Source organism: Callorhinus ursinus, unplaced genomic scaffold (genome assembly GCF_003265705.2).
Source record: "Callorhinus ursinus isolate GAN/ISIS: 27379988/994484 unplaced genomic scaffold, GSC_fseal_2.0 scaffold10, whole genome shotgun sequence".
In the NCBI taxonomy this organism is placed as follows: Eukaryota; Metazoa; Chordata; class Mammalia; order Carnivora; family Otariidae; genus Callorhinus; species Callorhinus ursinus.
The window spans coordinates 51836557-51863370 of NW_027397072.1; the positions used below are offsets into that span (position 1 = coordinate 51836557).

The following is a 26814-nucleotide window of genomic DNA, read 5'->3' on the forward strand; positions in this document are numbered from 1 at the left end:
ATTACTATAGTTCGCCCACCCAGAACATTTCTCTCCAGGCCCCCAAACTCTGGGCCACGTCCCTTTGATTCCTGTTTCTCCCTCATTTCCACGTTCCGTCTTTCCTCCCGGCTTTGTTGAGCTCCATGGTGATGATGTTCCTCTCTACAGGCTGAGGACCAGGCTCCCCATTTTCAGGAACCTGTTTATGAGGACAGAAACAAGAACCTCGAGAAGGCTAGGCTCCAGTACCGTTTGGAGGAGGCCCTGGAGGAAGAAGGCAGGTGCACACAGCTGTGGAACGCCAGGCCCGGCGGAAGCAGGAGGAAGAAACAAGCAGAGACAGTGGTTAGAGGTATGTCCGCCGGCAGCTTCCTTGGCACGGCGTGAGGCCACCATTCTCATCCCAAAGCCATCTCTGTCCACCTCACTGTCCCCAGGGGTCCAGGCACACCTTTGCTCCCTGCCGTTTGTCACCAGGATCCCTGCCTCTGCAGCCCACCCCCAGCCCCCACCTGGCCTTCGAGCTGCCACCACAGCCCTCCGCCCCCCTCCCCGCCGTGCCCACTGCACTGCCCATCCAGCCCCACGGAGTTATCGCTGCCTCTCTTGTTCCCCAACCCTGTCCCGTCCCGTCCCGTCCTCCCCAATTCTTCACACTATCTGCTGGATCATTTCCTTCCCCATGTAAAGATGGTCTCTTGGATCCATCCCCGCCCTGCTCTCTGTGTCTTCCAGCAGCCTCCCTCCGCCGTCCCTCTCTCCCTAAAAAGGTCTGCCTCTATCCACTGCCTCTCTTTCGCTTCCTCGAGGCCCTCTGCCCAATGCACTCAGCTCTGCCCCCAGCACCCCTGCCCCGGAAACTTCTCTGTCCAAAGTCAACAACAACCTGCTTGTAGCTCAGCCCAAAGGCCACTGGCAGGCTCGCACCTCTCCCACTCCCTCAGCAGCCTCCTGCCAACTGACCTCTGCCTCCTTCCTCAAACCATCCCTCTGGTTCCTCTCCGCTGCCCTTTCCCCCTCTCCACCCTCTGCTGGCTAAGTATCCTCCTCTGCCCAGCCCTCTCCTGGGCTTTCTGCCTCCAGGCATCTCCCCTAAGCCCCAGACCCACATTGCCAACCTCTTACTGCTCAGTTCACCCATGTGCCCTACTGGCCTCTAACACTGAACTGGTCCAAAACTGGATTCTCTAAGTTTCCCCTCAAAACCTGCTCTCTCCCGATGTCATCTCAGAAACCAGCCCCATCATCCACCTTGACAATCAAGCCAAAAAGCCCCACGCCACCCCTGGCTCTCCTCCCCCTCATCACCGTGTCCAGTGGACCACCCGGCCTTCATGATTCTGTCTCCTAAACTTCTCGCATGCCCATCCACCTGTCTCCTTCCCTCGGTTCACGCCCTCACCCTCTCTCACCTGGATTCACCAGCATCCCCCTAAGTGGTCTCCTTGCATCTGGTTTTGCAAATCCCTTCCCAAGAGCCAATGCATGCTGTATTCTGCAGCCAAGGGGGAACTTTCTAGAATGTCATTCTGTTTAAAACCCATCAAACATTCCCCAGCCACTCAGGATGAAGTCCAAACTCCTTAACATGGCCTCCAAGGCCCCTCATCTTCTAGTTCCTTCTGACTTCTCTGGTCTTGCCTCTCACTAGATAACCCTCCCTTCCGGGGTCCCAGATAAGTGATGAGCCACCTCCCCACACGTGCTCAACACTGGCCCTTCTGAACACTAGCAGGTTGCAGGAGGCAGCACCCTCTCTTTACCTTTGAGGCTTGGAGTGGCTGGTCCCTCTGTCTGAAATCCTCTTCTGCCCACTTCATCTGGCTACCTCCCACTCAGACTTCAGATCTCCATTGAAATCTTCCCTGGGGTCTTGAGCTTAAGCTAAGCAGCCCCCTGGCTTCTACAGCAAGTGGACTCACTCCCACTGAAGGACACGCCACCCCGTACCCTCTGTGCGTGTTAAACCAGCAACTCTGTAGGCAGGGACCATAGCTAAAATCTCTGTCCAATAACTACAGGATGATGAATGGGTAATCGAGGGGAGGGAGAGATGGTGATGGGATGAATGGGTGGGTGGATGGTTGAATGAAGAACCGACACCAGCGTCCCCTCCCCTCCTTCCCAGCACTCCTGTCTGTGCCAGCCTGCTCCATGCCTGCTCATTGCTTCCTCGGTCTGAATGGTCTTCCCGTACACCTTCTGGAATCTAACACATCTCTCAGTGCCTCCTTCAAGCTCTCCATCTTCCAGAAAATCTCCCAACCACCCCCAGAAACTTCTTACTGCCCTATTCTCTGGTTTCTTTGACCTCTAAGTGACCCTGTGGCCCCGTTTCCCAAGGTCCTGACTGGTCTCGGACACCTCACTGGGAGAGTACTATGGCCCTGGCCAGATGGCCGGCTCCTGAGCTGCTCAACTTCTGGTCCAGCCAACCTGAGGGGCTCAACACCCCCTTCCAGGCCAGGGATTCTTGGTGGGGGTGGGCTGCAGCCTATCAGCACTGCCAGGCAGGGGGGAGGTATAGACCTGAAGTGTCACCAGGACATCCTAATTCACTGTCCTATGTGAGGCGAGGACTCTGAGGACCACAGACCTCAAAGGCAGCCATACAATATAAGTCTAATTAGATGAAGCCACGCTTGACCGATGCCTCCCTTGCTCGCCCTCCCCACCCACCCTGAGTGCAAGGCAGACGTGTGGCTGCTCCACTGATGGGTCCTACAGGTGGGCAGGGCGTTTACTGAACTGCCTCCGATCAAGAGGACAAGGGGCCCAAGGATAGATGAGGCTCTCTCCCCCAGCAGAGAGAAATCTACCCTTATGCCCCCTTCAGTCTATCTGTCCAGCAGGCCAGCTCAGTACAGAGAGCCGAGGACAAGCCATGAGGGAGACTTCCTCCCCTAGGTCCCAGGGCCACCACACCAGACAGATGTTCATTCCCAGGGCAGGGCTGGGGGAAGGGTTGAGCTCCCCCAGCCACCTAAGTAGTCCTGTTACCAGTAGCCCCACAGACCCCCACCTCCCCCAGCAGGGTACAATCAGAGGACGCTCTGGACCTTCAGATCCTGGCTCCTCGAGGAGCTGCAGGCGGGGGCAGCCAGGCGTGCTGGGAGGGCTCCATTGTCTGCCTGCCCCACCCAGCTCGTTAGGAACAACATGTTGCTCTAATTACACTTCCCAGGAAAAACAGTGTTTTAAATTAAGGCCTTGGGGGAGGGAAAGGGGGATGGGGGGACCACTGGGTTTATTTTCCTGATTGCAAAACACCAAAATTTTCCTTCTAGTGGATCTGGGGGTGCGGGAGAGTACCTTGTGTACACCTCAGACTAAGAGCCATACCCTGGATTTGGAAGGGGATAGAGTGACATCTGGTTGGCCCCCTGAGCCCTCCGCAAAAACAGCCGTGGAGCTGCAGTCCCTTCCGCCAGGGCAACCCCTGCCTGCCCTGCAGCAAGACAGAAGCAGCAGAACCAAGGGTAATGCCCCGAACCACGCCCCCTTCAATGGTCAGGTCTGCAAGCCCCAGCTCCTGCCTACAGCGTCCCCAGGTCCCCAGGTGGGATCTCCTTCTGCACATGCTCCACATCTTCAGGGGCCCCCGGTTGTTAAGGAAACAGCCATCGCTCCTTCTGCTGCCCTTGTGGGTGTGGGTGTGGGTGTGTGCGCGTGCACGCATGTGTGTGTGTGTTCTTGCGCGTGTGCACACTCGCACACACTCACACGTGCATGTGCACACTCTCCAGTTTCTCAGGAAATCTAAAATTGCAATTTCTTTGAACTCCTTCCCCTTGGCAGCACGGACCGCCTTTGTTCTCCAGACAAAAAGGAAAAGAAACGAGACGGAGGGCTCAGAAGAGGCGGGGAGAAGGAGGGAGAGAAGGAGCCGGAGGCCAAGGAGCAAACCGAGGAAGAGGGAAACAGGAAGGGAGAGCGGAAGAGGAGAAGGAGAACAAGGCTCAGGAAGGGGGGAGATTCTTCCTCTACCCTGACAGAAAGACAGGCTGGGCAGCTGGGGAAGGAAGTCCTCCCCTCATCCATGCTCTCGGAAAGGACCCAGGTCTCCCAGACGTCACCAAAGCCTCAAAGACACAAGGCAAGAGTCCCGATTCCCCCCACCGGAGCTCCCAGAGAGGACTGCCCCAGACGGGCATAAAGCCTGGGGGGAGGGGAAATCATGTCACCCAACAAACTGGTCCCAGCCCAAGACACTGCCACCTAGTGCCCCCCCCGCCGCAGCCCCTTCTGCCATTCCCGCCTTCAGATGCTAGCTCAGTGTCACCTCTTCCGGGAAGCCATCCCCACGGTCCTCCATCCGCTCCGGGAGCCATCAGCACAGCATGCGCAGATGTTATTCCCGGACACTCTGTCTCCCACACAGGCATGGGATACACTGGCCAGAGGCACTCCCCACCAGAAAGGCCATCCCTAAACCATCCTTCAGAGTCACAGAAGCCTCTTACCTGCCCCTAGCACTCCCACCCACACCCGCCAGCGGCCACACAGCTTCCTAACAAACCCATCTGCCCTGTCTGCTCCCAGACTTTTGAAGGCTCCCGTGGCCAGCGGCCCAGAATCGAAGCTGCCAGCGTGGCTTCTCACAGCCCTCAGGGAGAGCTTGTGCACTCTTCACGGGGACCGGGCTGGGAGCCTGGAGGGGGCCAAGCGGGGGCGGGGGGAGATACGAGGCAGGAGCTTGGCCACAGCAAAGACAGAAGACTCCTGCTAAGGCCTCGGGCTTCCTGCAGGCCCCACAAGGCAGCTGGACTGACCTGTCCCTGGGGATTCTGGAAACGACATAGGACCCCGGCCTCGGCATGAGGCTTAGCCTTCAAGTACACGGAAAGTGGCCCAGCCATGGAGCCCCAGGTCTGGGTTCGGGGCCCCTGAGAATGAAGGGGTCCACAAGATCATCTTCTGGGGTCATTCCCTAGACCGGCTGTTACTCCATTCATTCCTGCTGGGCCTCGGACGCTTTGAACCTGCTGACTCAGCCCCACCCCGTGCCCAGCAGACCCCCAAGAAGTGCTCTCCTCTGGCCCTGCAGACCCATACCCCACCTCAGTTTGTGGCTTGGCTGGCTCTGCAGCAGGACACTTGGCCCTCTACGGGGTCTGGCCCCAAAGCGGCAAATTTTGATTTGCTTCCTGACAATGAGACCACAGCCAGATCCCTGCTCTCGGAATCTGAACCTTCACTGTTACATATTACAAATCCAGTTATTAAGGACTTTAACTTTTTTTAATAACTCATCCCTAGGCTGGGTCTTCTTCAGAGCAGGCTGTGGGTTTTGGCCACAAAGTGCTCTCAATCAAGAGAAAGGGCTCCGCGCTGCTTCCCTGGACAGGACTCTGCTCCCCTTTCCAAATCGGCAGTCTTTCGCAACTGTGGCCAGAAGCAGGAGGCTGCCTGTCAGGCGCAATTATGGCCAGCTCACTTGGCGGACCCCACCTCGGTCTGGGAGCAAAAGGAAGTGAGGTAAGGGGCGCGGGGCCTGCGGATCCCACATCCTGACCCTGCACTTCAAGTCCAAATTGCACTGAAAATGTCAAATGGTGTCCACTCCCAGCCTGGGGATTCCCTGATGGCAGGAAGTGGCTGCCCTTTTCCCAACCCATCTGACCAGGGTTCTCCTTCCTGTCTCCCTGCCCAGGCCTCAGCCCCTGCTCCCTTCTGAGGACCTGCTCAGAGATGTGCAGAAGGCCATAGGGGAACGTGCTCCTCATCCCTCATGGCAAAGGATATAGCCTTACTTCCTCTGGAAGCAAACCCTAATCTTCTTCCAGAACCTAGGAATCCCCAACCCCACCGGCCCCTAAAGCAGCCAGGCCCTAAACTGGTGCTTGGCCCCCTCAGCCAAAGGCACGTTCCCCATATTCCTACAACAGTGTCTGGCTAATGCTACCTTCACCAGAAAGCCTTCCTTGACTACTCTGGCCCCTTAAGAACATTTTATTCTTGAAAACACACCACCTGGTACTCAGCCAGACGAGGCCCTATTTCTGCCAGGAGGTCTGGGTGAATCCGGCCTCCAACAGGGCAGCAAGCCGTCTGGGGCCAGAATCACGCCAGGATATACCCCAGGCAGCCCTGGGTCTGCACAGAGTGTGAGGAATGAAATCCAGTCAGGTCCCTAAATGGCAGATGCCCACTGGGGCACCAGGAATCCAGATGGCTCTGGGGCACTTGCCCAGAGGCGGGCCTTCTCCTTCCCTCTGTCCCTGCCCACGCATCCCCAGCCACAGGTCACAGCTACAGGGGTTCAGCTCACCTCGTCCAGGATTCCCGATGTATCCTGCACCTAGGGCGCACCATGGGATGTTCCATGTCCAGGAGAGCGGGGGGGGGGGGGGGGGGGGTAAAAGTTTAGCATTAGTGACAAGGAGCACTAGGCTGGGGCAGAGATCAGCACACCAGATGTCACCCTCAGAGAAGCCAACAGAAACCGCCTCCCATCAAGGGTCAGGGCGAGGTGCTTCCAGCCAGGCCTTCCACATGGCTCCTGAGAAGGAACGTATGATGGGGTGTCGATGCGGAGGCTGGTGGGAGAGACCAAAGCATAAACCTAGAGCCCAGGCGTCTCTGGAGGGGACGGGAGAAAGGGAAGTGACAGGTGGTGGGAAGGGTCCTAGACCCTGCACAGCAGCCCCAGGAAGCAGCCAGGCCTGAACCCCCGCCCCCGCCCAAGCTGCTGTTTCTGCTGGAGCACATGGACCCGGGAAGGGCAAGGAGAAACAACCCGGATCCCCAGAGGCTGGCAGGCCCGAGAGCAGGAGCTTGGACTGGACAGGAGAGAGAGGGGGAGACAAGCCAGGGCTGGGAGCGGGGGAGAAGCAGAGGGTGGAGTGGGGGGCCGGGGGCAAAGGAGGGCCTCTGGAAATTGTGCAGGCTGCCTCGTAAGGGGGAAGGCATCCAAACACAGCCTGAATGACCACTTCAAGCTGCAGCTGAGCCTGACGGAGAAGGGTACTTCCTGAATCAAATTAGCAGGGGTGCCAGGAAAGGGTCTGCATTTTCTACCCCCACGAGAAGAAAGGGGAACAGGGAGCAGGGAATGAAGTCCCCACCACTAGCAGAGGGAGGAAAACCAGGTCACGGTGGAAACCAGGAGCTGGAGAAGAACTTGGGGACTGAGCATGCCTCCGAGACCCTGGAGGGCTCATGTATACCCGGGGGGGGGGGGGGCTGCCCGGTGCCCTCAGGGTGAGCTTCATTTGGTTTGAAGTGGGGCCCAAGACGCAGCATTTCCTACCACACGCCAGCAGTTTTCAGTCCCAGCTGCACCTTAAAATCCCCGGGGCAGCATCGAAGGCCACCAGGGCCTGGGTCACTCCCCAAAGAGGTGGTATTTTGTTTGGTCTGTGGTACAGCCTGAGCACTAGTGATTTCTCAAGCTGCCCAAGGGATTCTAATAGGCCACCCTGCTGAGGGACGCTGGTCTGGGCGGCCATGACGTCATTTCATTCTGAGAGCCTGTGATTCTTGGACTTCTCAGGGAAGAAGGGCAGGAAAGGCCAGAGCTGCACAGGGACCCCAGCCCCTGTTCACTCTGCCCCATGGTCCTTCCTCTGCTTGAAGGCAGGATGGTGATGGTGTATGCCTGATCACCCTTCCTAGTCCGGGGTAGGGTGGGGGTGCTGCAAGCCAGGAGGACGGCAATCAGTTAAAGAAGAAAAGGTAAGAGAAAGACTTACCTCAAAACCAGGAATATGGTGAATGGCCGGCTAGGGTGCAGAAAAAAGAGAGCTTCGGTCAGGTGCCTGTCACCCAAGGCCCCAGCATCCCTGCTTTCTACCCTGGTCAGGCAAACACATTTCCCACCATAAAATGACACTCATGGAATGCATCAGTGATCAGACAGTGCAGGGGTTTGCAGACTCTATTCCCTGGAGGCCTAGGGACTCTTCAGAGGAAACTGGAGGTGGTGGGCGACTGCAAAGGGAAGCCGAGTTGGTGGTATGTGATGCCCCACTCCAGACACCTCACCCGGAGCAGCCCCATTTCTATCTGGCCTACCTATGGAGGTTCACACCACAGTAAGAGCAAGTTTGGAGAGATGGCTGTAAACCCAAATGCCCTATTTCAGAGCAGGGAAGTGGCTGGCCCTGGGTCACGCAGCTAGGCCATGGCAGAGGCAGGACTAGAACAGAGGTCCTGCCTGTACCTATCCGTGGAGATGCCCCTACCACACTTAAGCCCCCCCAAACCAGATCACAGAGGTCTGACTTCCAGAAACCACTTCAAGTTATGACCCAGGGAAAAATATAGCCAATGACCAGAAGGATTCAGGCATTCTAGCACAGTCCAGATTCCAACACTCTCCTTAATAGCGAGAGCGTGTTATGATTTGGGGTTCAGAAAAGATGGGCAAAGCCAACCCTCAGCAGGAGGCCTGACGGTGGGTAGCTGTTCAGTGTTCCCCACTGACTGCAGGCCCCCAGTCAGGGAAGAAGGATATATTGCAGTCCCCTCTCCTCCACTGGGGCATCCCCTCCCTGTGCCCCCCATTTTCCCCCCACTATGGATGTACTCCCTGCCTAGGCCTCCTGGATCTGGATATGAACCAGCCTCACCTTCTCTCTCTGGATGAGCTCAAAAGAGGCCAGCAGCTCGCCTGCCAGCTGACTGCCCCTAATCAGCGGGAACCAGGCCAGCCGGGGCATCCGTTCCAGACTGGGCTGACATATGCAGCGTCCCATAAACTCATCTGCACCCTAGACCGGGCATGGAGAAAGAAGAGTCAGCATCTCCTGGTCCAGGGCTCCGGGTGGCCTCAGAGTAATCACCAGAACTATATCTGGCCATCTGAACTAGAAAGGGACACAGGAGTCAGGGCAGCCCCCTGGGGCAGAATGCTGCACTCTGCACCCCCCCCCTTAGAAGAATGTGGGGACAACATGCAAGTGACCTCCGACCACCACTGCTAGATTTGAATTCCCATCGTGGTCAAAAATCCCTCTGTATGTCTAACTAGCCTTCACCTTGATTGAATTTAATCAGGCTCTGGGCTTCTTTGAGACCACAGTGATAGCCCCCTAGCATTTCCCTAAACCCCCTCATCACAGGAGGTGTTTGAGGTTTCCAAGGGTTTTGCGTCTCCTTTAAATCCCCCAACTTTCTAGCTGGGGAAACTGTGATCACTCATCAAATTCAATGAGTCTTGTTAAAATGATGTTTTGATTTTATCATTCCTCTGCTCAGGCACCTTCCATGGCTCCCACTCCCTGGAGGATAGAGCCCACATCTCCTCTGGCATGGAAGTCCCCTCCCTGGCGCCCGCTGGCCTCTCCTGCCCTGCTTCATTCTCTCCGCACAGCCCCTACTCCGGTCGGCTGGCCTCTGCTGCCCTCTCAGTCCCTGGCCCTCACATGGGCCACTTCCCCCAGCCGCCCTGCCCTCTGCCCGTCTCTGCCATCCCCCACAGCCCTGCCCAAGTGTGGCCCTCTGGCATGGGCCCCGTGACCTCACTGGCCTGCGACTCCAGCCTTGTGATTAGCTTCCCCAAGGGGGCAGCGGCAGGACCAGGGTCTCGGCCAGATGGTGCTGCAGGCCTTCCAAGCCCCGGTGCGTCACCCGAGGCCCTCATCTGGAGAGACCTGGGCAGAACTGGAAGGGACCAGTGTCTGCATCACGCCACTGCTGGGGATGTCCCCAAGGGCCACTCCACAGTGGCCAGCAGCTCCTGCATGAATGCCTACACAGCAGGTGAGAGTCCAGCATCAACCACTCAGTGTGGACAGCAGAATGGTGCTGGGAGAGGTCCCGGACGCCCCTCTGGCCCGGGTGTTGCCCCATTAGTTGCGGGTCATGGAGAGGTGGTGGGGAAGGGAGCCTGGGCAGCCAGGCCAGCAGGAGGAGCTCAAGGCAATGGGTGTTTGCCAATAGGTACAGAGTCATCTGACTAGGTTAACAATGCACACCGCCTCTGCTCTCCCCCAGGACCCTGGAGCTCAACAACCCAGAAGAAGCCATGGCTCTTCTCCCCCTGGGATCCCTCTTAGACCCTGGCCTGCTGGAGAGAGACAGGGTCAGAGCAACACTTGCAAAAGAGGAGGTGGGATGCTCCTGGAAGAAAGACGGTGTGCTTGCCAGCCTCCTGCCCCCAACCCCCAGTATTAGCACTTGCACCTGCTCCCCTGCCTAGTCCCCTGGCCCAGCACATTCTAGTCCTCCTGCCTCCCTCTTCTTCCTGCCCCAAATGTGCCAGGCCCTGTGCTCTTCCCCAGACAGTCCCAAATAGACTCTTGCTGCAAGTACTCATACCCCTCCCAGAGCCAAGGGAGGAGCTCTTAGGTGGGCCTCTCCGGCTCAGGCCTGCCATTGCCCACCACCAGCTGGCCCCCTCCACCTGGTGGGACACCCTAAATAGCATCACTTTGCCCTACCCCCTAGTTACCACACCTTCCCAGAGCACCTGCCACCCAGCCATGGCAACTCTTTCTGGAAACATCTTCCAAACCCTGCTCCTCCCCTTTTATCCACTGCCACCCCACCCAACCCAGGCCGGGCCGCTCTGCCAAACATCTGTCAGCCAACCCAGTCTCTCCCTTCTCTCTTCTTTTCAAAATGTTGCTCGATCCCCTCACTCCCCTTCTCCCCTGGCCTTGTACCCCTTTCTCCTCCTTCCCAGCCTGCCCTCGGCTCTCCTCAGTCTCCCCCTGCCCCATGCTGTGCTGGAACACCCCTCTGCCTGGCCCTAATACCCCAATCATGTTTCCTTCAGGGCCTGGGTCTTCCCCACAGTCTTCCCCCAAGTGCCAGCCCTGGGCTATCTCTCCCTCCTGGCCATCTTCTAGAGCTGTGCTGTCCAGTACCTGAGGCCATTCACATATAAAATTTAATTAATCAAGACTAAAAATGGGGCACCTGGGTGGCTCAGATGGTTAAGCGTCTGCCTTCGGCTCAGGTCATGATCCCAGGGTCCTGGGATCGAGCCCCGCATCGGGCTCCCCGCTAGGCGGGGAGCCTGCTTCTACCTCTGCCTCTGTCTCTCTCTCTCTCTCTCTGACTCTCATGAATAAATAAATAAATAAATAAACATTTAAAAAAAAGACTAAAAATGAAAATGGAGTTTCTTGGTTGCACCAGCCACTTTTCAGCTGCTCGACGGCCACCTGTGGTGGGTGGCTCCCATTCTGAACAGCACAGCAACGGAGCTTGGCTGGCACGACTGGAGGTTCTGCTGGACAGCTCTGGACGAGGGCCCTGCCTGTGCAGCCAGAGGGGTCTCTGCTCGGCGGGGCCTTTTCGGCTCCCACCTGCACGGGGAATGCCAAGTGCCGGCCACTCCGCCCAGCACATGAGCGCTCGATCACTGTGGAGTTGATGCAGCTCTCAGATGGGGAGAGAGGGCTCCTGGCCTGGGGTCTCAGAAGCAAGTTAGAGGCAGAGAAACCCTGACCCACAGCTCCATCCCCTCTCCCTGCCGCAAGCACAGCACATGTGTGAGCAATCCCTTTTTAATTGCTCTAGAATAGTTTTAAAGGCTCCGTAGCCTGTGGGGTCAGGGGAGAGGCCAGGCCCTCCCCGTGGGGCTCCCCCCCACCCGCCACGCCCCGGCTCTTGGAGGGCGTGGGCCGCCAGGGGCCGAGGGAGGAAGGCAGGCTGACTCACGTAGGTGTCATGGTCATACAGCTCCACCACAATGCTGGGCGGATGCTCGGCGATGCTGGCTGGCTCCCCGAAGATCTCAATCTCATAGAAGATGAGCGTCTGGTCCCAGGTGGGGTTCAGAGTGTTCTTCACCACCACCGTCTTCTGGCTCTGGTGCAGGAAGGACACTATGGCATAGGGGTCTGGGGGGGCAGGACACAGCAGAGACCATGAGAGTTGTCTGCTCAGGAGTCACGTGGGCCACAGAGCTGGAGCAGAGCCATGGCTCCTGCTCTGGAGCAACAATCTACAGGTCGGAGCCCGTTTCCCCAGTGCCCCCCTCCCACCCAGCCCCAGCCCTCTCTAAGGCCAGCTGGTGGGCCACAGTGGAAAAATGGAGCCGAGGCCCCGGAGAGTGGGCCCAGAGATCCAAAGATCTCCAAAGAACTGAGGTCCAGGAGAGCAGGCTCTGGGCTACTTCCTGGGCTGGCCACTGGGGGCCAGGTCCTGCTAGACGAAGTGGGTGCCCAGATGGTGCGTTCATTCATTCACCCAGCAAGCATTAATTGAGTGCTTTCTGCATGCCAGGCCAAGAGCTAGGTGCTAGGGGCTGAGAATACAATTGGAGCAATACCCTAGTCCGTACAAGCAACCATAAAACTACAATTGTGATCAGTGCTTTGAAGAGTGACTAAGTCGCAGTGGCATGTGAGAGGGGGGTCTATCTTCCTTGAGGAAGGGCGAGTACAGCAGAGGTGCTGTGCGCTCAGACTGGGATGCCTGGGCCTGCCTTTCAGCAAACCCACACCGGCAGCCACAGGGACAACAAACAGCCTGGAGGGAACAGGACCAGTTCTGAGGCCTCTCCAGGGATTCTGGTGGAAATGGTGGTGCTCGGATGGTCGAGGGCACCAGAGGGACTCCAGACTGTTCAGCAGTGGGTCATGTGACAGGATCCCCAAGATCCCCACAGCTCCCTGCTGCCCCAAACCGTTGTGCAGCCTGCCTGCCCCAGCCACGCCTGGGGGGAGGGGGGGAGCCCACCCACTAGTCATTCCCCCCACCTGCTCCCAAAGGGAAGTTAGTGTCACTAGAGGAGATTCGAGGGCCGTGGCTCTCAAATGTGAGCATGCAGCAGAATCACCTGGAAGGCTTACCCAGACTGCGGGGCCCCACCCCCAGAGACGTGTTCATCAGGTCTGGGGTGGGGCCTGAGAATTTGCATTTCTAACAATTTCCCAGACGGCATGGGAGCTGTCCTCCAGGGCCACACTTGGGGAACCAGTGCAGGAGAAAGGCCTATGGAACTGAGTGCATGTAATCTGGGACAGGGGCAAAGGGCTTACAGGAGGGGCTCCTCTAACTTTGCCAAGAGGATATCAGAGTGGGGGCAGGGTCCAGTTTGCTGCCATTTTGTAAGACTCACAGTGCCAGATGCTAAAGGACAAGCAAGTCCGGAGATGCAGGAAGCTGGCGGCTGGATGCTAGATGTCTGGGAGGGCTGAGCCCAACTGCCCTCATACATGCCCTCCACCTTTGGCCTCTGCTCCAGCCTGCAGCACCCTGCCTCCTCGAGCCTCTCAGTTTAGCCCCAGCTGTGCCCTAACCCCCACTGGACCCTAGACCCTAGACCCTCAGCGCTAGAGGTCCGGTGCTAGGATGTCCAACTGTAATCCTGGGACTGGGATGGGGAGACAGCACTTCCTCACAAAGGGAGGGGAGCGGGATGGTTCTTTGGCCTAAAGGAGACCAAATAGCACACTATGGCCATTGTACAGGAGGTGACGGAGAGTGACCCTAGAAGAGGCAGGAAGGTTGGGGAGGATTCCCATCAAGAGATGGGGTGAGTAGGGTCCAAGATTCTGATTGTTGGCCAATGGCTAATTTTAAGGGTGGGGGAGATCTAAGCTAGGAGGCAGATGCTATGGGCACTCAATGGCTGAATAATGTTGGGTTTGGCTAACAGGAGGTAGCCACCAGCATGGAACCAGCCTTCGGGCACAAAAGCCACAGTACAGTCAATCCTGGAGGGCTTCCTGAAGGAATCCAATTTGGAACCTGACTCGGGGGGTAGGAAGAGGGCAACGCAAGGCCCTTGACAGGGAAAGGGGCAGAGGAGACATGCCCACCCGTCTTGCCACCCCCACCTGGTGGAAACCTCCCTGACACGGGGCTCCCCCTTCCATTTACCAGCCCTGGTAGGGCTGGCCCCAAGCACTTCCCCTCTTGCCCCTGGCAGGGCCCAACGGCGTCTGTGCATTTAATGAAACTGTCTGGCTGTGATACCATCAGCTCCAAGCTCGGCAGAGAACCTCTCCCTGGTTCCAGTAAGGGAAAGAGGGCGCGTTCCGATAAATAAAACCATATTAGAGAGCCGGCGAAAAAGCCCCTTTTGTTCCAACCCCCCATGCTTCCCAACGCTTTATTTTTATAAGCGCAAGGGCCCCAGACCGAGCGCGTTTACACAAAGATCACAATTGCACATTGTAGCGGCCGCGCACGCTGTATTGGTGTTGGCAGCACCCCCCACGCTGCCCCCACCCCAAGCCGACTCCTTCCAGCAGCCCCAGCAGCCCAAGCAATGAGCTCAGCGCTGGGGGAACGGGGAGGGGGTGGCTTTCAAACAAAAATCACCCAGACCCACACACGCGCCCCGCCCGCCCATGGGAGGAAAAAACACACAACAAAGGCATTGTAAAGAGCAGGCCTGGAGGCCTGGGGCCTCAGACACTGGGCTACTGTGTGCTGGGGCCCGGCTTCTCCCCCCACAGGGCCCAGCCCCTCCAAAAAAAAAAGAAACAAGGGGGGCGGGGGTGTTGCTGAAGCAAGGTGGTCAGATGAGGGAAAGCCAGACAAATGCACAGACACATCCCTCTTCCAGGAAAGCCACAAGGAGGGAGAAGCAGATCCCAAGGAGAGGTGGAGGGGAAGGTAAGGGGCTGGTTCTTCTCTGTCCACTCCAGCCTAGCACTCTTCCCAGGGCCACTCTCATAGAAGAGGGGCAGCACTGGCCTTTGAGCCTCACCCACCAAGCCACACAGAGCTGAAGTGGAAAGTGGCTGGACTGGAGCTCTCTAAGGACCATTAGCGGCCCTAGGCAGCTCCAGCTGTGAACACACATGGTTCTATGGGATGCCATCACCTCGAGAGGCCCCAGGCAGGTGGTTCTTTTGCTGGACCTAGAGCCCTGCACCTGAGCTGTGCTGCTCAGACCTTCCTAGAGCCTTCCCAGATCTTAACAATACACTAAGCCCTCCTCCTAGGCCCTCCCACCTTCTCAGCTCAGACCACCGGGATAGGAGACAGGGCAGGTAGCATCATCCCACTCATCAGAAGAAAGAGCTGTGCCCCATGAAGACAAAGTTACTAGCCCATGCTCACATGTGACCAGGGCTAGACCCCCCCCTGACTCCCAGTCTAGTGCTCCTTCCACCATGCCATGCTCTTTGGGAAAGAACCCTTAAGAGAGAGGAGAGTAGTGCAAATGAAAACTATAATATAGCAATTTTTCCTATTAAAGTAAGAAAAATTGTTTGGAATTATAAAACCCAGTGTTGGCAAATATTTAATGAAATAGGTACTCTCCTTTATTGTTGGAAGCAATTCAGGAAAGCAACTGGGCAGTATGCCCTAAAAAAACATAAAAATGTTTATACCTTGCTTCCTATATTCCTGGGAATCATCCAAATTAGCCAAAAAGCTATATGTGCAGAGATGTTCACTCCAGCATTATTTGTAATCCAGCATTCATTCACTCTGTAATTACTGACTGACCAGCACGTGATGGGTAATCACAGCACTAGGGATATGAAAATGAAGAAGATGCAATCTAGGCTCTTAAGATCATGACCACTGGTTGGAAATGGTAACTATAGGGCAGTTATAATCCAAGGTGTTGTGCAACCTACTCAGGGAATGAATAAGGTGCTGGGGGTGGGGGATACCCCACGGAGCCTGGCGGTATCAAGTCAGTCATCCCAAAGGAGGTCTCCTACCCTGAGTCTCCAGAATGAGGAGTAACCAAGGCACACCAAGGGAAAGGGGGCACGCTAGACATCTAGCACGGCATGCACAAAGACACCAAAGAGCATGGGCTTTTGGGAAACAGCAAGTAGTTGGTCTGGCTGAGGGAAAGAAGGGAGCACCCAGGGCAGTGGGGATGAAAGAGGGAGGAGGAGATAGGGCAGCTCACAAAGGTCCCAGATCCGAGCTGAGCAATCTGGACTGAATCCTACAGATCAGTGTTGCCCAAAATGTGTGCTTAGTAAACGTGAGTTCTCTGGGGAGCTAGTGAGTGCTTAAACAAGTCAAACAGGCTCCTTTCCTGCAGCCATCCCAAAGCCTCTCAATGCCATTGTGCATTGTAAATCTGGAAGCGTGCAGTGTTCCCCAGTCTCCCGTGCTCAGGAACCCTGTTTAAGTGGAGCATTTCACAAGCCTCCAATGCACTTTGGAAAACATATCCATGAGCTCAACGGGAGAATTCCCCCAGCCAGAGCCAACCTTAATAGAAAGGCATGCTTCAAGAGGGAGTGGGCCACAACTAGAGTCCAGACGTAGTAAGCCCCAAAGCAAGAGCTCCCCAGCCCCACCCAAGACAGAGTCTGGATCGGGGTGAAAACTAAAGCACTCTCCCCACTGAGGTGACCTCACTGTGGCCTGCCCTGGAGTAACACCTCTCAGGACCACCTTCCTGGCACACATCTTTGATCTCCCAGGAACCATGAAGGCAACGAAGAGGGCACAGGACCTTCTGCTGTCTTAACAGATACCCCACTCTGGTAAATTAGTAACTTGGCATCTAGTCTACTTACCGCCTCTCATTTACTTGGTTAACCAAGGCAGGCCCCCTGAGCCCACTGACCTGTGAGACCCTCCAAGAGGAGTTTCTGACTCCCCCAAGCTAAGGGCCATCTTCCCATATGTAGCAACCTCACAACAGAGCTGCCCACGGGTTGTCCGTCTTAATGGGAGCTCTGTAAGCAGAGCCTGTGTTTCCCTCAAACCACAGCTCTGGCGCCCAGCTAGAGGAGGGAGCAAAGCAGAATGCCCTGGGGAACGGTTTGGCAAAGCAGACAGGTTCCTTCCTGATTTCCTTTAAGAAATATCAGTCTCCAATAAAGAGCGGCTCAGCTCAGACTGTGGTTTGAGGAATCGACGCTGCCCATTAGATACAGTGTGGAGGACATACAGTGATTTCTAAGTCCTCCAGCATCATATCTTTTCCATTCAAACGGAATTCAGTGCATACTATGGATGCTCACCGAGTAGGGGCAACCCCAACCCAGTATCAAAGAGAAGTCATTTGAATCAAGCATCAATTTACATTTTGTAATGCCTAATTGCTACCCAGGCCACGCAGCCTCACAACCACAAGCCACACACATCCTTCCAGTGTCTGGAGAATTGAGGCTGGCTATATATTCAAACCGCACCTGAGGCAGAGCCCTCAGGCAGCCTGGACAGAACATCTCCACAAGCCTCCCTTTCCTGCCTGAGTTTAATATTATTCAACAAGTGTTTCCTAGGCAGGTCTTGTGTGTCCCGCCAACCCCCCCAAACCCTTGGCCAGAGAGAAGGAAGCAGACATGGCCCCAGCCTTTGGGCAGCCCCAAGACCCACCCCTCAGGGGACAAGTGAGGAGCACAGCTCGGGGCCATGAGAGCCCACCGCTGCAGGAAAGGCCCAGAGCATCACAGGTCAGAGTCAAAGGAGCATCTTCTGGAAGAGAGCCCTCCCTGCCCCAGACACTCAGCAGGCAGGCTGGAGGATGATACCAGCAACAGACACTGTGCTAGACCCTCCCCTGGCCCCAGACATTCCGGATTCACACATGAGTTTCCTCTGAAAAGTGCCAGCCGGTGGCCACGCACAGGCTCCAGCCGCCAGCCGCCCCAGGGTCAGTGCCAGGGGAGAAATTGCTTTGGTTTAGGGTTTGGGAGTGAAAATAAACACTCTGGGTTTTATAGGTTCACCCATGTTGGCAGCTGGTCAATCAGGCCTTTCATTCAGAAGCCAGCGGCCTCTGAGGAAGCCCTGGGCAGTGCCCTCAAAGCTCAAGGGATGTTTATCTGGGGGAGGGGGTGGGGCTGGGATGGAAAGTGTGACATCTCCCGCATGCCAGCGCCAAGCTGACCCTGCCTGTGGTCCCCGGGGGTGCGTGCCGCCTCCCAGCATGGGTTCCTTAGGGGGGGCTCTCTCCCTGCAGCATCCTCGGCCAGCCCAGCCCAAGGAGGACAAAGGACCCCCACTCCTCACCACGTGCCCACACAAGCCCGCCGCCTGCACCCCTACCTCTCATGCCCCACCAAGGAAGAAGCAAGGCTGTGGATGAGTCCACCTCTTGTCTCTGGGCATACATTCCAATGGTCAGCAAGCATTCTGACAGGTTCCCAGCAAGGGCCAGGTGCACATTTCCACCCCTGGCCCACCAATCCCTGCGTGTGGGTTTTGCATATGCTTTTCCGAGGGTGCTGTCAGGACCCAAAGCACAGAAGAGAAATTGCTCCATCTACCGTGTGCCTGGCCGCCCAGGGCTGGAAAACAGGTCACTGGGAGGAGAGAATGCAGGGGAAACACAGCTGCTGGGGGTGAGGCATGAGGGTGGTCCCCCATGTTGGGGAGGAGCAGGGCCCAGAGGAGGACAGGCAGGTGGCTATGACCTACAGTGCCATCCTAGGAACAGAAGGTCACGGTCACAGAAGAATTCACTTCTACTCAAGTAAGTAGCAAGCACTTGGAGGGTGGTATGTCACTTGTCAGCTATTGGACCTCAAGCAATTTAGTTAAGCTATCTGTGTCTCTGTCTCCTCACCTGTAAAATGTGGGCGTGAAGCTCCTACCTCACAGGAGAGATATAAGGGTCACATGCACCAAGGCCAGTAAAATGCCCGGGCTCAGAGTGAGCACTCAGTCAGTGTTCATTCTTTAGACCAAGTGCAGGTTCAAGGGCAAAACAAAGCCCCTTCCTGGAGGAGCTCACAGTCATAGTGGGAAAGACAGATAGCAATTGATCTGCGCAGTGGTCAGGGCTCTGAGAGAGGTGTTGGTGGGGCGCTGGCCAAGTGTCAAGGAAGGACCAACCATCTGGGCTTGGGGCGGAGTCGGAGCATCTGGGCTGGGTCTTAAAGAATGAGTAGGAGTTTGCTGGGTTAAAAATAGGGAGGGAATGCATTCTAGGCAGAGAGAACACTGAGTACAAAGGCCAGGAAGAGCTCCACAAACATTGACAAAAGTTGGTGAGGCCAGAACTAGTGGTTAGAGGCGAACTAGGGAAAGATGCACCTGGCAAGGTCCACAGGAGGACCTCCGATCCACAAAGGAGCTGTCTGCCAGGCTGAGAGCTGGGGATTTCTCTCCCAGGGTCTACTTTGGAAATCAGAGTAGTGACATGACCAGATCTCTCTGAGGCAGTACGGAAGGTGAGGGGGGCCAGGACATGAGAAGGGGTGAGGCCAGTTCTCAGGAACATCTCCAAGAGAGATTCAGAAGCCAGAATCCACAGGACTGGATGACTGATGGTTTCCAAACTGAGAGACAATAGACACGTGCTAATGAGACGCCAGGACCAAGGTAGGCAAGGAGGGGAGGCCTGGATCGGGGGAGGAGGGGCACAAGGAGTTCCTTTTGGACAGGAGGAACTGAGGAGTCGGTGAGGCACCCAGGGGGAGATGCCTAAAACATGGCTGGACTTGAGGGGCTCCATGAACTAAAGGCCTGGAAGCTTCTCTGACATGGGTGGTCCATGGAGCCAGGGTAGGTGAGGGCACCCCAGTGCCCAGAGAAGGGGACACAGACAGACCATCAGGACCATCTGACTTAGAGGGCTGGGGACCCCCGAGCCGGAGCAGGAGGCTGCAGGAGACCCCAGAGAGAGAAGTATCCTGGGGGTCAAGGCCAGAGGGGCTTTCAGAAGGAGATGATGGTCAACAAAGCCAGACCCTGCAGAAGGGTCAAGCAGGCCACCTGAGAACCAGAAAGCACAGTGACCCTGGCAAAGCCAGCCACCTCCACAAATCCCACAAACACAGCCATAGCTCCCACCACAGGAGAAGCCTGGGCCACGTTCCCGAAGGACTGTTGGCTCAGCAGCCAGCTCTCAATCCCTGGTCTCTGACTCCCCTCCCACCTACCAGAAAAAGAGTCCTTGTCCATCGAGGGCAGGTCCCGAGCCTGGTACATATAGCAGCGTAGGTGGTAACGGTTCCCATCTGTACCAAGGAAGAAACAGAGACGCCAAGTGAGGGGTTCGGAGTGGCTAAGAGCTGCCGCTGGGGCGAGGGGAGAGTCTACCCTAGCAAGGGCAATAGATGAAGGGTCTGAGCCATAGAAATGGCACGTGTCACACTCTGTAGGAGTGAGCCGCTCACAGGATCAGAAAGGACCACAGCTCAAAGGTAGACACCTGAGTGTCGTGTCCTTGGGCCTGGTGAAAGCTGGGGAGAAAGGGATGGAGGAGAAGCCAAATAAATGATGGGGGCGGCCAGAATGCACAGGGCCTTAAACGCCTGATCAGAAGCAGAGAATTGATGCATACGCCTCACATAGATGGATGTGTGCATGTGCACACAAATGCACGTGTGCACATACACACCCCCACAAAAGACACTGACCCACCACAAAGCATGTAGACTCAATTCTCCCTAGCCCCCCATAGACACCTGACCATATAACCCCATACAAACAAGCGTAAGGTTATACACCCATTCACATCACCCTTATAGACACCTCCAAGCATCACTTACAATCAAAGATGCAGGAAATCGTGGGTCTGTTCACGCCAAAGTTCAAGGTGGACACGGACATGGAATCTTCACTCCTGTCATCTACCACGCCGCCCTAGAGACACAGAGCTGGTCATGACCCATCCTGACCTCAGAGCCAGGGGGCGCCGGGGAGACGGGAGCAGAGAGTTAGGTGCCCGGGTCAGGAGACCTCTAGACAACACTCCTCAGCTGCTGAGAGCTGGGCCATCAGCCTCTAATTTTACTCTAGGGTGGCACATCCCCCTACAGCATCCCCAGACTCCACTGTCAAGTCCACAGGGAAATTGTTCTCCCTCTCTCGTGGAGACCAGACACACCAGAATGGAATTCTGAGTGATTCTGGCCCAAGAGGTTAGAGCCTGATAGAAGGAAGGACTCTAGGGGAGAATCCAATGGGGATTTTCCCACTGGGATGAGTTAAGAGAAGCCAAATCTGGAGGCCCCAGGCCACCATCTCTGTCCACGCCCTGCGCATCTGGACACTGGGTCCTAGCTCTGGGAAAAGCTACACTGTATCATCGCCACCTCTCACCAGCCCCCACTGAGCTGAGGGTGGAAGAGGGTGCTTGCTGTGGCCAGGACAGGGACAGAAGCAAGAGGCAAGGTAGGTGTGCCCTTGGGCTCAGAAGCCAGTCTGTCAGTGTACTGCTCATCAAACTAGCCAGTAAGTCCCCTCATTTGGTCCTCATCTGCACTGGGTTCTAACCGCTGGGCCATACTCCAGCTTCCTTGGGCCAGATGCCTACCTCCCAGGTGTATCCAGCGCCACCTCTGCCCCTCATTGGCATCCTGCACGGTTTGGGGAGGCTCAGGGACCCAGCAGGGATCAAGGCCCCCACAAGAATAGGAAATGTGCTGGTTACTTCACAGCCCAGCCTCCAGACTTGGCTTTCCTGGCAAGCCCACCAACATGCTATGGCCCAGAGCCCAGCAGAGGGACTGGGAGAGCTGGGCAGTGTTCCCATGCTGTCCACTCCCTCTGCAGCCAGTCTGAGAGATTTCTCCAGGTCACTTGCCTCTCTCTCCCCCACTGTCACCTGCCCCACTCCCTCGCCCAGTTCCTGTTCCCAACACACAAGCACACACACCCTTGTATGTGAATGGAAACTCTGGCCTCACCACCAATGGCCTGTTCATCTGGCCCGGGCCCACCCAGGTGGCCACTTGCCAGGCCTTTCCACCCTGCCACCTGGCCACAACCATCTCCCAGGGATCTCAATCTCTCCTACAGGCCTAGTGCCTCCGAATAGAAGACGCATGGCCACTTCCGCATCCTCCTCTCCAAGCCACGCCCACCCTCAGGGCCCAGTCCCAGACGCCTCATCAGAGAAGCCTCCCTGGGTGCCTGCCTTCCCACTGTTGATCTGCCCACACCCAGAGCCAGAACCAGCATCGCTACCCAGAGCCCAAATCCTTTGCTGGCCCTCAATACCTGAGGGGTCCTGATCAGACCTCAGGTGACCTGCCCCATTTTCCCATTCCACACCAGGGCTTCCCTCCCACAAACCCAGCCCTCAGCTTTAGGCAGGCCATGCTCCTTGAAGCTGGTCAAGACTCACATCTGCTCCATCACAAACTCTTGCTGTTCCCTAGCCAGAAGTGCCATTGATCATCCCAATCACCCCCATCTTCAAGGTATCTTAGGACACCCAGGGAAAGCCTGCCCTGGTCACTCTGGGTTAGCATAGAAATGCATCCTAAAGGTGGGCCAGGTCTTCCTCTGCTCCATTCCTGCAAAAGGGCTCATAAAGCACACATGCAGGAAAGATGTGTTCATCTGCTCTTCCAGCAGACGCACCAAGGTCCAGCTTCAACCAGGTAGTCTCTGGCTCCCACCACAGGACACCCCCACAGGGACCCCCTTCCTCTGACAACAACTTCAACACAAGCTCTAGAACCAGATTGCTGGGGCTCCAATTCTGGTCCTGCCATTTATTGGCTGTGTGACTTTGGGCAGCTTGCTTAACCTCTCTGAACCAGTCTCTGTAAATTTGGAATTCTACAGTATCTATCTCAGAGAGTTGCTGTGATTGTTAAGGAGATGCATTACATGTTGTTCTTAGCACACCCCCTGGCACATAATAAATGCTCAGTAAATGTTTGCTAGTAATGATCTTATGAGAGAAATAAGGCACAGGTGGGGCAGGGGCAGAGTGGGTCATAAACTATAAAGCTTGCAATTATTCTCAGGGGTGGTATTCATATACCTCATATTTGTTCAAAATTATTCCAGAAGCTGGAAAAGTGGACATTTCAGGAGCCACAGCCCTGGGCAGAAATCAAAAGCAATCAATCAAGCAATCAGTCTGTCAACACACACACACACACACACACACACACACACACACACACACACACACACGAAAGCAGGATAAGAGGGAGGGGTGTCATACTATAGACAGGGAAAGACCCAAAAGCCACCACACCTGAACTCTCCTGAGCAGGTGTGGCCCCAGGCATCCTGGGTTCCCCCTAGAAAAGGCATTTGGCCCGGCCATGCTACACTGGCATCCTGCCAGAACATGCACCACGTCCAGCAGCTAACGGCTCCCAGTTTCAGGATCTGCAAGCCACACATAGGGCTGGACCTGGGGGGCCCAGCAGGCCACCCCAGGAGTGAGGTGTAGGACGCCAAGGAAAGCAGATCACAACACTGGAAACAGGGCTTGGCCAGCCCTCCGTGCAACAGCCCGTAGCACGTGCAGCCCAGTGCACCTTGGTTGGGGGGGAGGGGGTCCAGCTGGAGGCAGGGCAGAAGGCCTGGGACCCTGTGGCCCCTCCACCTCAGCCTGACAACACACTCGTGCCCCCATGAGTTGGGTGCTAAGGTGAGTGAAGGGAAGGAAGCTGCGCCCCATAATGCCTTTGCCCCCTCCCAGTACCTGCAGGGACCTCCGTGCTTGCTGATGGCTGCCAGTGCACATTTCCACTCACCTCACACCTCCTCCAGATGGCCTCCCCTAGCCGCCTCCCAGAAGCACCACTCCCACCAAAACGCCTCTGTCTCGGGCTTTGGCAGCAATTTCTGGGTCTCTGTCCAAGAGCAGTCTGCCCTCCTGTGATCAGAAAAGGTGTCCCCCTCCCTGGGATTTCCATGAAGGCAGGCGCCAGGTATCTCAGGCCTAGCTCAGTGCTTGGCCCACAGCAGGCCCTGGCCCTGAGAAATAATGTCCTTCAGAGGGAGGAACCAGTGTCCCCTTGGGGAAGGCCCCTCACACTGCCTAGGCTTTTCCACCTGTCTTGCCTCCAGAATGGGGGATCCACAGGGCTCTCTGCACCCCCCAGCCCCCAACCTGCCCCCCAGGTATGGACCTGCCTCCTCCTTCCCTTCTCTCCTAGTTCGAAATGACAGATGGGGATTGCTGAGAAGAAGCTGGGAGAACCAGGAGCCCTGCTGAGGGACACCCACTAAGTTCAGTCCCTCCCAGCGGAGCCCTGGTCCTGTAACCGCCCTGGTTCCCAGCCTGGGCAGAACTCTACCCACACCATTGGCCGATGTCTTCCTATCCTCCGGCCCACTGACCCCTTTGCAGGGGAAGCTGGGCTCTGCATGCTTCCTCTTCAGACCCTGGGAGCAGATGGGGAGGTCAGCTCTCCCTCCCAGCCCAGCTGTGGCCTCTGAATTGAGTCTCCAGCAGTCTGGACACCCCCAGACACCCCCATCCCTGGTGACTTTCATGCTCAACCCAGCTGAAACCCTCTGGGGACCCCTTTCTTGCCCCCCAGGCCTCTTGCACGTTGGTCTCTCTGCCCCTTTCTTTCCCTTCTTCTTCCTAGGCGTCTAGCCTCTTCCTCAAGGTCTCTGTGCAAAGATGAGGAAGCCCCGGTCCCAGGTGCTTCCACAGTGCCCTGAACCTCTTCTTATCACATCCAGCAGCCCCCCACCATTGACCCATCTGTGCCCTCCCACTGAGAGCTCTGGGAGGTTTCTGTCATACGCCCAGCTGCCCCCCACACACAGCAGGTGCTCAGGACACACATGGAGAGCAGGTGAACGAAAGAAGGAGGTCACCTCAGGAGACAGCAACAGTGTGAACCAGGGGGAGAGCTAGTGAAGAAGGCCAGCCTGTCACCCAGGTCCGGGGATCAGTCTGTACAATAACAGATAATCCCGTGTCACACTTCCTTCACTCTGAGGTATATTTTGGTTTTCAAGTGTAGACATACAAGGGTCACACTCCAGAATTTCTCTCAAAGCAAACAATGAAGCCCCTTGAAAATCTGGTTTGGGAGCTTCTGGAAGGTCCCTGCTTCCTGTCAGTCCTTCCCTCTATGTTGTGCGTTGTTGGATGTTTAGCAGCATCTCTGGTCTCGACCCATGAGATCCCCATAGCTTCCTGACCCTTCAACTGTGACCACCAAAAATACCTTTAGACATTGTCAAATGTCCCCTGAGGGATGGGGTGGGGGATAGAAATTGCCCCCAGTGGAAACCCACTGGTAAAAACCAAATGCAGTGAGGCACCCCCGCCCCACCCTTGGCAGGTTCCTAGCACATAAGCAGCTCTCAGTGAAAGGTAATAGTGGTGTCAGTTTCAGTCTCTCAATTCTCCATTCTCATGCTAAAACAATACCTTCCCCCTTTAATCTCTTTTTTCTTTAAATTTAGAACCCATCCCCTTCTTTCTGCCTCAGGGCCTTTGCACAGGCTGTTCTCACCACCTTGAATGCCCTCCCAGATGAGCTAACTCGAGCTCTTCCCTCAGCTCAGTCACCACTGAGGCCTGGATACCACTGTGGCTGCCATGCCTTCAGCAGCAGCCCCTGCTCAGCCTCTCCTAGCTCTCTCCTGCATCCATCTCTCCATACGTGTGGGCAAGGCACACACGCTCCTCTCTCCCCTGCACCCGGCCCAGCATCAGGCACTTAGTAGTCATCCAATGAAGATTTGTCACAGAAAATGAATCACCAGCATTCCCTGCCCTCAGCCACGTGGGCAGCGTTCAGGCCTCGGGTCTCAGGGGAAGGGTCAGAAAAATGCACATCAAACAGCACCCTCCTTCCCTCAGGGGGCTCAGAGTAAGATATTACTACAGAAAGAGCAAGGGATATGGTTTCAGTCCCCTCGCCCGCCCCCGTGGGGCCATCTCTGGGGTGGAACAGAATGGGGTGGACCCTCGGAAGGTCCCACTCGGGAAAGCTTCCTGGAGGAGGGGAAAGAGAAGAGTGTTGGCATAAGAGGAGCGCTCAGGGGAAGACTCAGCGAGAGGGGCCAAGTTGGGGCAGGGCAAGCTAGGGGAGGGAGGCTGGCTTGCTTCTGCTCTCGCTCAGAGCCCTGGGCAGAGAGAGCCAGGCTGCAAGGGCAGCTGATGCCTTGCTTTCTGCCCCTCCCCCCCCACAACTCCACGCACTCACTCTTCCCCAGCCCCACCAGGCCCCAGGGCATTGGGTTTCCCACAGCCACATTCCTGCCTCCATAGCTCACGCCGATGCGACTCCCAGACTGTGGTCTGTGGCCACACACTCCATCTTGGGGCTAGCTGTGTAAGGGATCCTGCCGGTCGCCCAGGGGACTGGGCAGCATCCAACCCGCCGCTGCCCGGCTGGCAGCCATGGCTCCCGGGAAGAGCCTGAGCTTAGGAGTGCGAGGAATTCTCTCCCTCCCAGATGGTGCAGGGCTGCCCCCAGGGGTCCCCAGAGCCAGTGGCCAAACCCACCTTATCTGCTGAGGACTCCTGCCCCGGGGCCTTGGTGTGGCCACCACACCAGGAGGAGGTGGGCAGGTTCTGGGAAAAGAAGCAGCCTACCAAGGTAAGGGGACCCCACAGCCCACCTAAACTGGGTCCAAGACCAAGCACCAGACCGCTATCGTGTCTGAAATTCCTCCTGTCCCACTGGTTGTCGGTCACATACACACCTCCTCCCTTTGGCAGTGGTGCAACACCTCATCCATACGGGGCCCAGAGATCTGGCTGAGGATCTATAACCCGAAGGCAGGACGGAGGATGAAGGGGCAAGACCAGTGGTGGATGCAGCAAGAAGACAGGCTGAGCAGAGGGTCCCTGGGGCTGAGCAGGCAGAGGACAGAGCCCCCGCAGCCAGACCATGATGGTCAGGAAGGAAACAACAGAGCCTCGGCAGTATCTCAGGGGGCTATCGGGACACCTTCCATCCCATCAGAGTCAAGCAGGTGGGTCTCAGGGGCCAGCCGCCCTCCAGGCTTCCCGGGAAGGGCTCAGTTCCAGTGCCTGATGGAGCCAGAGAGCACAGGGGACAGAGCTGTTGGGAAGAATGCACTGTACCACTCTGCTGCTACTATCTCTTATGTAAATAGGACCAGGGGCCCCCAGAGCAGTTAGGGCTGGAGCTGGCCCGCACGGCTCAGAAGAGCAGAGTAGTAAGCTTTCAGGCATATTGCAAGCTGGCTGTTAAACACGAATATTTGTAACAATTGAATCATATAAACTTATAATTACGGAAATTTTTTTTAAAAACAGAGGTGATAAGGGCGCCTGGGTGGCTCAATCAGTTATGC

General features: G+C 56.4%; 1 protein-coding gene across 23 annotated transcripts in view; it reads right to left on the reverse strand.

Annotated features, from left to right (window-relative positions):
• DYSF (dysferlin) overlaps positions 1 to 26814 on the reverse strand; it is a 205960-nt gene that overhangs the window by 67669 nt on the left and 111477 nt on the right. For 15 of the 23 annotated variants that reach the window (XM_025868432.2, XM_025868437.2, XM_025868433.2 and 12 more), the window contains 6 exons: positions 20319 to 20412; positions 19707 to 19784; positions 11596 to 11777; positions 8556 to 8696; positions 7677 to 7706; positions 6254 to 6283 (listed from right to left, as the gene is read on the reverse strand). In XM_025868432.2, the coding sequence (XP_025724217.1) occupies positions 6254 to 6283; positions 7677 to 7706; positions 8556 to 8696; positions 11596 to 11777; positions 19707 to 19784; positions 20319 to 20412 (555 nt within the window). Of the gene's footprint in view, positions 1 to 231; positions 274 to 6253; positions 6284 to 7676; positions 7707 to 8555; positions 8697 to 11595; positions 11778 to 19706; positions 19785 to 20318; positions 20413 to 26814 lie in introns of all 23 variants that reach the window. The other 8 variants (XM_073897539.1, XM_073897544.1, XM_073897538.1 and 5 more) reach the window with 1 other exon arrangement.